Source organism: Mytilus galloprovincialis, chromosome 6, assembly GCF_965363235.1.
Source record: "Mytilus galloprovincialis chromosome 6, xbMytGall1.hap1.1, whole genome shotgun sequence".
In the NCBI taxonomy this organism is placed as follows: Eukaryota; Metazoa; Mollusca; class Bivalvia; order Mytilida; family Mytilidae; genus Mytilus; species Mytilus galloprovincialis.
Genome location: NC_134843.1, coordinates 64,006,478 through 64,021,690, shown reverse-complemented (window position 1 = coordinate 64,021,690; position 15,213 = coordinate 64,006,478). Strand labels below are relative to the sequence as shown.

At 32.2% G+C, this 15,213-nt stretch overlaps 1 protein-coding gene across 2 annotated transcripts in view; it reads right to left on the bottom strand.

The window, feature by feature from the left end:
• The window catches only part of LOC143080086 (DNA repair-scaffolding protein-like), a 43,053-nt gene that overhangs the window by 16,429 nt on the left and 11,411 nt on the right, over positions 1-15,213 (bottom strand). For both annotated transcript variants that reach the window (XM_076255764.1, XM_076255765.1), the window contains exons 8-11: positions 6,083-6,225; positions 5,310-5,377; positions 3,825-4,048; positions 2,480-2,635 (exon numbers count right to left, since the gene is read on the bottom strand). In XM_076255764.1, the coding sequence (XP_076111879.1) occupies positions 2,480-2,635; positions 3,825-4,048; positions 5,310-5,377; positions 6,083-6,225 (591 nt within the window). The remainder of the gene's footprint in view (positions 1-2,479; positions 2,636-3,824; positions 4,049-5,309; positions 5,378-6,082; positions 6,226-15,213) is intronic.

Sequence of the window (15,213 nt, the reverse complement as noted above, 5' to 3'; positions counted from 1 at the left end):
CATTAACAAACAGTATCTACCATACTGAATAGGGATGGATATCTGAAAAATAGACAACATCTACATTAACAAACAGTATCTATCATACTGAATAGGGCTGGATCTCTGAAAAATAGACATCATCTACATTAACAAACAGTATCTATCATACTGAATAGGGCTGGATCTCTGAAAAATAGACAACATCTACATTAACAAACAGTATCTATCATACTGAATAAGGCTGGATCTCTGAAAAATAGACAACATCTACACTAACAAACAGTATCTATCATACTGAATAGAGCTGGATCTCTAAAAAATAGACAACATCTACATTAACATACAGTATCTATCATACTGAATAGGGCTGGATATCTGAAAAATAGACAACATCTACATTAACATACAGTATCTATCATACTGAATAGGGCTGGATCTCTGAAAAATAAACAACATCTACATTGATATACAGTATCTATCATATTGAATAGGGCTGGATATCTGAAAAATAGACAACATCTACATTAACATACAGTATCTATCATACTGAATAGGGCTGGATCTCTGAAAAATAGACAACATCTACATTAACAAACAGTATCTATCATACTGAATAGGGCTGGATCTCTGAAAAATAGACAACATCTACATTAACAAACAGTATCTATCATACTGAATAGGGCTGGATCTCTGAAAAATAGACAACATCTACATTAACATACAGTATCTATCATACTGAATAGGGCTGGATCTCTGAAAAATAGACAACATCTACATTAACAAACAGTATCTATCATACTGAATAGGGCTGGATCTCTGAAAAATAGACAACATCTACATTAACATACAGTATCTATCATACTGAATAGGGCTGGATCTCTGAAAAATAGACAACATCTACATTAACATACAGTATCTATCATACAGAATAGGGCTGGATCTCTGAAAAATAAACAACATCTACATAAACAAACAGTATCTATCATACTGAATAGGACTGGATCTCTGAAAAATAAACAACATCTACATAAACAAACAGTATCTATCATACTGAATAGGGCTGGATCTCTGAAAAATAAACAACATCTACATTGATATACAGTATCTATCATATTGAATAGGGCTGGATCTCTGAAAAATAAACAACATTTACATTAACATACAGTATCTATCATACTGAATAGGGCTGGATCTCTGAAAAATAAACAACATCTACATTGATATACAGTATCTATCATATTGAATAGGGCTGGATCTCTGAAAAAATAGACAACATCTACATTAACATACAGTATCTATCATACTGAATAGAGCTGGATCTCTAAAAAACAGACAACATCTACATTAACATACAGTATCTATCATACAGAATAGGGCTGGATATCTGAAAAATAAACAACATCTACATTAACAAACAGTATCTATCATATTGAATAGGGCTGGATATCTGAAAAATAGACAACATCTACATTAAAATACAGTATCTATCATACTGAATAGGGCTGGATCTCTGAAAAATAAACAACATCTACATTGATATACAGTAGATAGCATACTAAATAGGGCTGGATATCTGAAAAATAAACAACATCTACATTGATATACAGTATCTAACATACTGAATAGGGCTGGATCTCTGAAAAATAAACAACATCTACATTGATATACAGTATCTATCATACTGAATAGAGCTGGATCTCTGAAAAATAGACAACATCTACATTGATATACAGTATCTATCATACTGAATAGGGCTGGATCTCTGAAAAATAAACAACATCTACATTGATATACAGTAGATAGCATACTAAATAGGGCTGGATATCTGAAAAATAAACAACATCTACATTGATATACAGTATCTATCATACTGAATAGGGCTGGATCTCTGAAAAATAAACAACATCTACATTGATATACAGTATCTATCATACTGAATAGAGCTGGATCTCTGAAAAACAGACAACATCTACACTAACAAACAGTATCTATCATACTGAATAGGGCTGGATCTCTGAAAAATAGACAACATCTACATTAACATACAGTATCTATCATACTAAATAGGGCTGGATCTCTGAAAAATAGACAACATCTACATTAACAAACAGTATCTACCATACTGAATAGGGATGGATATCTGAAAAATAGACAACATCTACATTAACAAACAGTATCTATCATACTGAATAGGGCTGGATCTCTGAAAAATAGACATCATCTACATTAACAAACAGTATCTATCATACTGAATAGGGCTGGATCTCTGAAAAATAGACAACATCTACATTAACAAACAGTATCTATCATACTGAATAAGGCTGGATCTCTGAAAAATAGACATCTACATTAACCAACAGTATCTATCATACTGAATAGGACTGGATCTCTGAAAAATAAACAACATCTACATTAACATACAGTAGATAGTAGATAATTTTGTCGTTTTTAACTACATATTTAGTCATGCTACACAAGTTTAGAAGTTTAGAATTACCTGTCTCTTGTTGTTCTAGCCAGCACCTTAAGTCCAGTAAATATGTAAGAACTGCCTTCACCATTGTGTATCACCTCACCATACAAATGTTCACAATTATCTGGAATCTGTATCTCACACATAATACCATGACCATCCTCTACTAACAGACTATATCTGAAATGCAAATGTATAATTTATTTTTTCTTTAAAAAAATCGATTTTTTTTTTAATAACCTAAGAATTATGACACATTATTCTGTTTTACATCTGATGTGTCTTCTTAAGGGAGAACAATACAGTTACAGGGGAGGTAATTAAGTTGCTAACGTAAATTGTTATTTTTGCGAATATAAATTTGGGATCAAAACTGTATCGTATGCCCTTAAGATTTATCTCAAAACTTTTACTCAAAAGATACCACATGTGGAGCAGACTCTACATACCTTTCTGGAACACACTGGTGGGGTTCGTGTTGCTCAGTCTTTAGTTTTTTGTTGTGTTTTGTATATCATAGTTTATGTTAAGAAAGTTTTCTTGTTTTTTTGTCATGACATTGTCAGTTTTATATTGACATATATGTGTTCAAAGGGGGTCTCATTGGGGGATTCCGATCCTGGATCCTGCTTACTGATTTGTCAAATTCCCGTATCCCGCTTACTCTATGTACGTAAGCAATTCTCATTATTTTGTCATTTCCCGGGTCCCGTTGGACCTCATTTCCCGTTTTCACGACACAATAATTTGACTTTCACCTGTCACGCTTACAAAAAATAGGCAATCCCGCGTCACGCTTAGACCCCAATGAGACCCACTTCAAATATCACTTTGTTATCTTAAGCCTCTCTTTAACAAGTTACTCATCCTTATAAAACTTTTAAATAAAATTATAAGTGGTTGATCTATGCATAACAGATGCCTTCCACTTGTTATGCCCCATTTATGGGCATTATGTTTTCTGGTCTGTGCATCCTTTCTTTTGTTCGTCCTTCCATCCGTTCGTCCGTCTGTCCTGCTTCAGGTTAAAGTTTTTGGTCGAGGAAGTTTTTGATGAAGTTGAAAACCGATCAACTTGAAACTTAGTAAACATGTTCCCTATGATAAGATCTTTCTAATTTTAATGCCAAATTAGAGTTTTTACCCCATTTTCACGGTCCACTAACATGAGTTTCATAAATTTTGGATGTGGCAAACTTGAGTTAAGAGAGTGGAAATTGACAGTCACAGATGGGCAGACATCTGTCAAGGGTAATACAAAATGCTTATGTTGCCTTTGGCATGGGCTCAAAAGTTGGAGAACATGTGGTATTTCATAGATTACCCTTCAGATCAAATCCCCAAGGAATCCACCGTATTAAGACTGTACCTTTTTATACTTGAATTTGGAACAGTTTTGCACAATACTCTATGGACCAATGCATTGAAGCATACCCCTGTCTGTTTGGAAGATTTATCTATACTTTCTAGAATAGAGTCTGATACAGTTGGTGTCCCTGTTGAAGCCTGGGTAGCTTGTATCATATACAATGACTGTTCATGGTCTGGAAGTCCTGATGTATGTGTACTTCTATTCACTTTGTTGTCTTTACACTGAAATGTAAGTAAAATTTCAGTAAAGCATTTTGTTTGTATAATTTACATTAACACAATGTACAACTAACCCTAATCATTTTGATTATGACCTGATGATATGATCATGCATGACTGTTACAAAAGGTTGGAATTGTTGTATTTCTATTGTTACTTCTTTGCTTCTTAAATGAAAAGACTGTTAATTGGTTCAGTTTAATCATAACTATTAGTATGCTTATATAGGGTTTTGTCTACTTATTCTCAGTCTGCAATAATCATTGAGGTTTTAATATGAAAATTAACTGATAAAAATATATAAAACAAGAATGTGTCCATAGTACAGAAATGACCCCCATGCACTTTCATTTTCTATGTTTAGTGGACCATGAAATTGGGATCAAAACTTTAATTTGGTATTAAATTAGAATATCATATCATAGCGAACATGTGTACTAAGTTTCAAGTTAATTAAACTCCAACTTTACCAAAAACTACCTTGACCAAAAGTTTTAACCTGAAATAGGACAGGCGGACGAACAGATGAATGGACCAACGGACTCAATGCCAAAAAACATAATGCCCTTAAGTTGGACATAACAATAATCCATAGTTATTTAAAATAATGATACTTAAGGTGGTACCCAACACTTTAGCTAAAATTAATTTGGGTCGTTTAATTTTCTTAAAATTTTGACAAAGTATTTACTTTGACCCTTTTACAAAAATATAAAAATTTCAAAAAATTTGAACCAACCGTTTTATCAGAAAAATTACACTGGTTATATAGCAGTTTGACAAACACTTATTTTGATCATTGAGAAGCTTAATGTTCCCTTAACAGCACAACGTAATTAAAACGTTTAGCTGATTTTACAGAGCTATCTCCCTGTAGTGTTAGGTATCACCTTAAAGGACTATAATTTAAGCAGTTATCAGATTTGGAATTAATCAAAATTACGATTTCACTAGGTACACCCCCTCTTGATGGCAATGTTTTACTGAATGGTCCGTAAATAAAAGGATACAGTCATGATGTCAGAATGAAAAGTAGGACAATTTTTGCTTATTGTTAAAGAGAATAATTAATGCTAGCTTCTTTTCATTCTTCCTAAAAAGCTCATGCATGTAAACATTCACAGTAATTCACCTTAACTTCAAACTTTTTTGTGTTAAAGTTGCAAACCCAAAATTATGTGTCCGCTTCAGACGTACAGTAGAGAGTTTAAAATTAAATTTGATGGCCATGACTGTTTTGGAAGCAATGATTCATCTATTATACCTGAAGCATTATGCCTGGCAGACATGGGAACTGGTAAGCTGGACACTGTTTATAGTCCTTTACTAACCCTGAAATAGATATGCATACAATAATATCATATTTAAAATAAGGACACACAAGAATATGTGTCACCTCAGCATGTCCAGCTTGTACTATCATTTACATATTCAGTAAATCACCAAATTATGGTCCAATTAAACCCTAATTTTGCATATAATCCAAAAAGCACATATGCAATTACTTTTAAGTTTATGTGTCCACCACTTGTCAATGGTTATTCAGAGAGTCAAATAACAAATTACTAAACTCCAAGGAAAATTCAAAACGGAGAGTCCCTTATCAAATGGCAAAATCAAAAGCTCAAACACATCAAAAGTTGATTGTGTCTAACCAGGAATATATATGTAAGATGTTTTGATACTTTATAATGAGTCCATTAATTGGGTATGGTTTTATACTGCATTTCATTAGTTCTGAGTTACATTTTGGTACAAATTACCATGAACCAACTTATTTTTGCATTTAGCCCTTTCTAGCCAATTTTACTGTGATTTAAATTCTGGATTTTCAAATTTACTTGATGTTGTATTGTAAGGAAAAATCAAAGTTTTACATATTCATGATGATTTATATTTTCTTTATTTTTCTACTCAAAAAAGTGGCAAAAATAAATTGAGTGTGAAAAATTAGTTACAGTAAATTAAATTTAAGTTTGAATCAATTCTGAGAGGCCAAGAATTTGGCAATATTTTAGTGCCCTTTTAAGGCTTTACCTGTAACACAGGGACATGTCCATTCCATGGTTATTTTTGCTGATTCAGGATTCTGTTGCACAACATCTACACTACCCTCTACTCTGATAAAATTGGTGCATAATAATACTGATCTATCCATTGACTGTAATAAAAGTTTTTGCCTGAAATAATAGATGAAAATATTTAGAACAAGAGGCTACCATGAGTAAGCAGTACTCACTAAATGGCTTCAACATAATGGAATACTCAATCAGTAACGTTTTGAACAGTGAATATATACTTCTAATGTTGTATACAAATCTACATTCTCAGTTACAGCAATTATAAAATTGCTGTAACTATAAAATTGCTGTAACTGAGAATGTAGATTTGTATATTGGTTTAAAAGTAACCACTTTTACTCAAATGTATTATAAATTGTCCATAAATTCCATATTATGTGTCTGAGAGCTGGTCATTAATACAGGTCTAATAAAGAAAAGATAGTTGATAAAAAAAATTACCTTTGTTACCCCATCTATAAATACCCAGTCATGTTTCTTTGTGTTTTGTAAGATGTATTTCTATTGTATCAATCTGATTTTTATAGTTTGTTTTTATGTAATGTTACACAACCATCTCCTGTTAGCAGTATAGGGTTGAGCACTCACAAACATGTTTAACCCTTACCATTCTTTTTGGTACCTATCTAAATTAAGTCTGTAGTTCCATGGTTATTGACTATTGTTGGTACCTGTTTGTCATATTTGTTTTTCGTAAACTGCTTTGTTATAAATTAGGCTGTTACTTTTCTGAATTGAACTGTTTCATATTTTCAAGGTGGGGCTTTTATAGCTGACTATGCATTATGGGTTTTTATCATTGTTAAAGGCCTTATGGTTGGTTGGCTATATATATATAATTGCTTACATTCACTTCATTTAAACTTTGGTGGACAGTTGTCTCATGGCAATCATACCACATCTCCTTATTTATATATATATATGTTTATTACCCTAAATATTAGATTTGTCAACTTGAACCATTAAAGATTATTTTACAGAGTGCAGTTGAAAGTGAGAGAAATTTGTAGGGTTGACAATCTTGGATATGCACTGGCTGCACTTCTCATCTCATATTTATATCATAGAAATTTAACTATAAGATTTGAATACTTTTCTGAAATTAAAGAGTTTTCAAATCAGTGATCATGCACATAGTTTTAATATGTTACTAAGCCATCAAAATTTTCATAAACAAGAATGTGTCCATAGTACATGGATACCCCCTCCACACTATCAGTTTCTATGTTTAATGGAACCTGAAAATGTGGAAAAATCTCTAATCAAAATTAGTAAGATCATATCATAGGGAATATGTGTACTAAGTTTCAAGTTGATTGGACTTCAACTTCATCAAAATCTACCTCGACCAAAAGCTTTAACCTGCAGGGGCGTAGCTAGAAAGAAACGATGTGGAAGCAACTACAAAAATTTTTGGGACCCTATTATGCAGAAATTATTTTTTTTTCAGTTTTCGGTCATAGGACGGTTAAAAGAGGAGCTATATGTAGATAAAAATTTATGAATGTAAAACTATTAATAAATCTTCTGAATATAGTAATACATAAACAACAAATATTTGTGATATAGAATTTACTCAAAATTGTCCAAAATCTGCTCTTCGGGTCTGGGCAGAAACAAACGTCTCTATTACTTTGTCAACATTCACACTGAAATCCCGATGAACATGCAGTAATGCTATGTAACTTTCGTTGTTCATTGTTCATCGTACATTTGTTTTCAATTACATACGTAGTACCGTGACTGATAGATCTCAGGGCCATCATGGCATGGTAGCACTCGCGAGATGTTATAAACCAGCGTACGTGTTCGGCATCGAGCGACCTCCCAATTGAATTCGTCAAAATTACATGCTAGGTCAGTTTCGTATGTTTCAGACAATATTGAGATTTGTTCGTTTGTGATATTTCCTACAACACGATGAAGCCATGAGATACAGCACAAGGAAGCGATTTTCTGATAACTTGACGCGACTCCACTCTCCAGTTGCCTTATCATATGGTCTATGAACACAAAAAATAATGAGGCTTTCCAATACTGTTTTGGCGTGGTTGCAGGGTGATTGGCTCCAGTCTGTCAACCACATCGCCTCGGCATATTTTCAACGATATCGAAGGGATCTGATAATTCTAATGCTGATTGGTACATCTCATTCCAAACTGATGAACTGTACACTGTAAAATGTGCTTCAAAACTACATATCTTAGAATAGACTGAGTATTACAAATTCAAAAGTAAAAATCTTGTAAAAGATACAAGTAACCTTCCGATTTTGTCATAATCTCCAAAAAAAAAATTATTTTGAAACCAAATGTCGTTATCTTATGATATTTCATCAATTAAAAAAAGTGACAACATAGGTGTTTCCTTTAAAATTCAATTTATAAATTTTTATTTTGCCATTTCTTTTTTTGCATGCCGAATCAATGTGCACGCAACTTCGGAGCTACGATCTTTTTCTGAATGAACAGCTTCATCAACACTTGTAACTAGGTTGTCAAACTCATATCCGGGATAGACGGAAAAGACACCAACAGTCTCAGATTCAGATTGACCAACTCATCTCTCTCTCTTCTGCTTTTTTTTTTTTTTTTTTTGTGAAAACGACGTGGATGCACGTGCTGTCGTGCCTCCGGGTAGCTACGCCCCTGACCTGAAAGGGGACAGACAGACAAATGGACAAATGAACAGACGCACAGACCAGAAATCATAATGCCCATAAATGGGACATAAAAATGTGCTTTGGTCAACACTTTTACACATCTTATTGAATGGCAAAAAACAAATATAATTTCTCAAATGAAAGTACACAAATGAATATCTATAGATATTCGATATTTGTACCAGCTAAGCGTTCTGACCTGGTTTCAACAAAGATTACAGCAAGTAAGAGTTAGATTATAGATTATCGTTGATCATCTCAAATAGATTCTTTCTCGCTAAAGCAGGTATAGGGAAAGTGAGAAAAGTAATTGAGTATATATATATTATATATATATCCCTATTTTACCTATGATGACTTTGGTAATTTCATTAACAATGAGCATGTGCGTTCTTAGTTTCTAGCAATAATTTTTCTTATCACCCTACTGTGCTGATAGAGAAAATTTTCAGTCAGAATGAATTTTTTTAAATTGATGATAGATATTATGAACACTGAAGTGTTCTATGCCAACAAATAATACTATTATAGATAGAGAGCTGCAAATAAGTTTCTCATGAAGCCAATATTGAATTTATGTTTTCAATTAAATGCTATAAATAAAAGTCCATATAAGCAAAGTCTGGCATCATTATCACAGTAATTGATTAAATACATGATCTTAAACATTTAAAATAGTGATTAAAATTCTTTATAAAAATTAATTTTAATTATTTAACTTTAAGTAAGGCTTTTTTATGTGTTTTCCTTTCTACAAGAATTAAGGGGAGATAACAAATAGATGACAACTACCTACAGACTTGTGAGGGGCTATACTTTTTGGGTTATTTGTATCCTTCACGGTTTTATTTCCTTTGAACTAATCAGCAAATAGAACATTTTGTGAATCATGATGACCCCCCCCCCCCCCCCATTACGGTGTAAAATTATCAAGTGTACAATATTGTAAATTTAAAGAACCAGCAAAATGGTAAAATAAATATATATTATGTTCAAATTCAAGATCCCACACATTTTATTGGATCAAAGCTCTCTAGCTAAAGGAAATGTTTTCTGTTCCTTCCATTAAACACACTATCAATTTTTTATGTCAAAGACAAGAAAACTAAATTGGTGACACATATACCTGTAGCCAGGGGGGTTTTGGGGGGGGGGGGGGTGAACCCCCCCTTGAAATCAAATAAGTACTGTTAAAGTCAATGTTTTGTTCAAATTGTGACTGTTAAAGTTGAGTTCATGTCAGTCCAACAACCCCCCCCCCCCCTTTGGAAATTCCTGGCTACGGGCCTGTGACATATGAATAACTATTTACACACTTATAGACAAGTAAGTCTGAAGGGTTAAATGATGATGAAAATGTAAATACTGATCGTGATCATCTATTGGTCAAAAATCAAATTTGACATTAAAATTAGAAACATCATATACCATAGTAAATATGTATACCATGGTATATGATCTTTCTAATTTTTGGGTTTTTTGTATCCTTCCCGGTTTATGTGTTTACTTCCCAGTGAATATGTATACCACCGACCATGCAAGGGCTGTATTGCCAGTCAAGGTCAGTAAAAACTTCCATTTGTTGTATGTATATTATATCATATTAACTTTAGACCAATCATGTTAACATGGTTAACTTATCTTTCAATGTTTCAGCAATCACTTTACTGGTCTAGTGGTTTCAGAGAGTAAAATCTTTACAAAGTCTATGGAATGACAACTAGATACACCTAATATATCTTGATTATAGGACTCGAATTGTTATGAACACATTATTGTGTTCTCATTTAAAAAATAAAAACTATAAAAGATAGAGAGACAGATTGACGTTTTAAATTTAAGAAACTTTAAATTCATGGTTCCCAATTGTATGGTATCACGCCATATAAAAAAGAAGATGTGGTATGATTGCCAATGAGACAACTATCCACAAAAGACCAAAATGACACAGACATTCACAACTATAGGTCACTGTACGGCCTTCAACAATGAGCAAAGCCCATATCACATAGTCAGCTATAAAAGGCCCAGATAAGACAATGTAAAACAATTCAAAAGAGAAAATTAAAGGCCTTATTTATATAAAAAAAATGAACGAAAAACAAATATGTAACACATATAAACAAACGACAACCACTGAATTAGTGGCTCCTGACTTGGGACAGGCACATACATAAATAATGTGGCAGGGTTAAACATGTTAGCGGGATCCTAACCCTCCCCTAACCTGGGACAGTGGTATAACAGTACAACATAAGAACAAACTATAAAAATCAGTTGAAAAAGGCTTAACTCATCAGATGGACAAAAATACAAGTGGACGCGGCCGGGTACTTTGTGTTCTGTTAGATGTATTTCTATTGTGTCAATCTGATTTTTATATTTTGTTCTTATGTTGTAATGTTACACAACTATTTCAGGTTAGGGGTAGGGTTGAGCACTCACAAAAATGTTTAACCCATACAACATTCTTTTAGTGCCTGTCTGTAGTTCAGTGGTTATTGTTGGTTCATGTTCGTCATATTTGTTTTTCATAAACTTTTTTGTTATAAAATAGTGGTTTTTTTTCTGAAATCTGAATTGAACTAATTCGTATTTTCAAGGCGGGGCTTTTATAGCTGACTTTAAATTATAGGTTTTTCTCATTGTTAAAGGCCTTATGGTTGGCTATATATATTTTATTGCTTACATTCACTTCATTTGAACTTTGGTGGATAGTTCTCTCATCATGATGGCAATCATACCACCTCTCATAATTTTATATGTGTGTATTACCCTAAATATTAGATTTGTCAACCTGAACCATTAAAGATTATTTTTCAGAGTGCAGTCAAAAAGTAAGAGAAATTTGTAGGGTTGACAATCTTTGATATGCACTGGCTGCACTTCTCATCTCAAATTTGTATCATAGAAATTTAACTATTAGATTTGAATACTTTTCTGAAATTAAAGAGTTTTCAAATCAGTGATCATGCACATAGTTTTAATATGTACCCATCAGAATTTTCATAAACAAGAATGTGTCCATAGTACATGGATACCCCCTCCGACTATCAGTTTCTATGTTCAATGGAACCTGAAAATGTGGAAAAATCTCTAATCAAAATAAGAAAGATCATATAATAGGGAACATGTGTACTAAGTTTCAAGTTGATTGGACTTCAACTTCATCAAAATCTACCTTGACCAAAAGCTTTAACTTGAAAAGGGACAGACGGACAAATGGACAAACGAACAGACGCACAGACCAGAAAACATAATGCCCTTAAATGGGGCATAAAAATATGCTTTGGTCAACCTTTTACACATCTTATTGAATGACAAAAAACAAATATGATTTCTCAAATGAAAGTTCACAAATGAATATTTATAGATATTTGATATTTGTACCAGCTAAGCGTTCTGACCTGGTTTCAACAAAGATTACAGCAAGTAAGAGTGTGATTATAGATTATCGTTGATCATCTCAAATAGATTCTTTCTCGCTTGAGCAGGTATAGTGAAAGTGAGAAAAGTAATTGAGTATCCCTATTTTACCTATGACAACTTTGGTAATTTCATTAACAATGAGCATGTGCGTTCTTAGTTTCTAGCAATAATTTATCTTATCATATACTTGTATAAAATATTACTAAAATTTTACAGTTCAATAACATTTGAAAATATCAAAAGGCTATGAAAGGATTACTAGGTTTATTGACCAGATTCCTAAGAAACTCCATAGCGGGCTGATAAAGGTACCTTTATTGACTGCTTCCGGAATGTTATTACATGCCTTTCCGCTAATTTCCGTGACGTTTATCACATGCAACTTCGTGCATTTCCGGAAATTTGTTTGAAACGACAAAAGAAAGCGGAAAACGGCAAGTGATAAGACTTTTCACAAAATGTTTGAGGAGCAAAAAAGATTTAAGTTAAATATGTTTTGAAAGACATAAATGAGGTAAAAATATTATTGAAGAACATGATAATTGTTGTGACAAGATAAATAAAATGCTTGTAATATCAATAAAAACAATTAAAGTTAAGATTTTTTTTTGGTTGTTGGTTGTAAATATTATCTGAAAGTGCAAAGACAAACAAATTTAAATTTTAATAGTTCTTGTCTGTATTTCTTCTGCTGAAGTTTATGATAAAAAGATAATTACATGTCATTTTTCATATCAGACCCTTTATCGGCCCTCGTTCATGATATTAGCCCTCGAGCCTGCGGCTCTTGGGCTGATATCATAACCTTGGGCCGATAAAGGGTCTGATATGAAAAATGCCATGTAATAATCTATACTTATCATATACTTAGACTAAATAACATATAAATTTTACCGTATGATAATAGCATTAAATTGACGTAAATTCCATATTTTTCGAATTGGTGCTTAGCAGGCTGATATGAAAAGTTTATCACATGCTTCGATTGTTATCACATGCCTTTCCATAACGTTATCACATGGCATTCCGGTAATACTCGGCCAATTCCGGAAAATACACCTTAATGTTACGTTTTCAGTGAAAAACATTACAAAGTAGTGTACAAAATAATTTCTTGAATACTGGAAAGTATATTGTTTAAAATAATAAAAAAAAAAACCAAAAAAAAAAAACCGAACAAATTATTTAATACATGTAAATGCATTTTTTAAGTTTTTCTGAAACATAATTTAGAAAGTTTCTTTAAAAAGTTGACTTTTCCAAACAATGATCATTATGTATATTGTTGACTTATTTTTTTGTCGATTCGTCCATATTTATATGGTTTTTTTTCTTTCTTTCTCTCTATTGAGGCATATAATAGAAAGATTTCAGATTGAATGTATCAAATTTTGGGTCCGACGGCCGTGAACTCATGTTTTTACTCTTTAAACTTCGGGAACCATGTAAAAGGATCAATATATAAATCTGTTATTTTTCTCTACTGTTGAAGCATATGATAAAAAGATCATAACATGTCATTTTTCATATCGCATGTATTATCAGCCCTCGAGCCATGCGGCTCTTGGGCTGATATTGAACATAGGGCTGATAATACATGCGATATGAAAAATGACATGTAATAATCAGATAATATCACTCTTAGTACTGTGCTAAGAAATTTTTTTTCAGTCACAATGATATTCTAAAACATTGATGATAAATATAAGGAACACAGATGTGTTCAATGTCAACAAATCATATTATTATAGATAAAGTACTCCATATATGTTTCTCATTAAGCCAATATTGAATTTATGTTTTCAATGTAATGCTATAAATAAAAGTCCATATAAGCAAAGTCTGGCATAGATATCACAATAATTGATTAAATACATGATCTTAAACATTTAAAATAGTGATTAAAATTCTTTATAAAAATTAATTTTAATTATTTAACTTTAAGTAAGGCTTTTTTATGTGTTTTCCTTTCTACAAGAATTAAGGGGAGATAACAAATAGATGACAACTACCTACAGACTTGTGAGGGGCTATACTTTTTGGGTTATTTGTATCCTTCACGGTTTTATTTCCTTTGAACTAATCAGCTAATAGAACATTTTGTGAATCATGATGACCCCCCCCCCCCCCCCCATTACGGTGTAAAATTATCAAGTGTCAATATTGTAAATTTAAGAACCAGCAAAATGGTAAATATATATTATATTCAAATTCAAGACCCCACATATTTTATGGATCAAAGCCTTCTAGCGTAAGGCAAATGTTTGCTGTTTCTAGCTTCCATTAAACACACTATCAAATTTTTATGTCAAGGACAAGAAAACTAAATTGGTGACATATGAATAACATACTTCGACAGGTTAGGCTGAAGGGTTAAATGATGATGAAAATGTAATTACTGATCGTGATCATCTATTGGAAGAAAGAATTAATCTTTGTTGCATAAAAAACATTGTACCATGAAATTGGGGTCAAAAATCAAATTTGACATTAATTATGTATAACCATGGTATATGATCTTTCTTTGAATAACCATACTACACTAGTAAATACCAGTATACAAGTGTCAACATAAAGTATTGCGACACATTGTTACATTGCGTAAAAAAAATGGGAGTTAATTGTATTAAAATTTTTGAATTTTTTCAACTTGTTTTAATCATTTCTACTTTAAACAGAAACAATCATATCCAAAAATTATTTTTATAATTTCATCTTACATCATTATTCAGATTATCTTTAAAATAACAGTTATTATTATTTTATTCATGTATTCATTTTGACAGACATTTCCATTGCTTACATGGAATCTGCCTTAGGATCAATCATATTAAGTTATCTTTTAATGTAGCAGCAGTCACTGGTATCAGTGAGGAAAATCTTCGAATTAAGGAGAACATTGAGTCGGGATTACAATATATGGAATAACAAACTTTATTCACACTTTTGAATAAAGGTTAACAGATTATACTAATTTCCCATCCCTAGATTTTCCA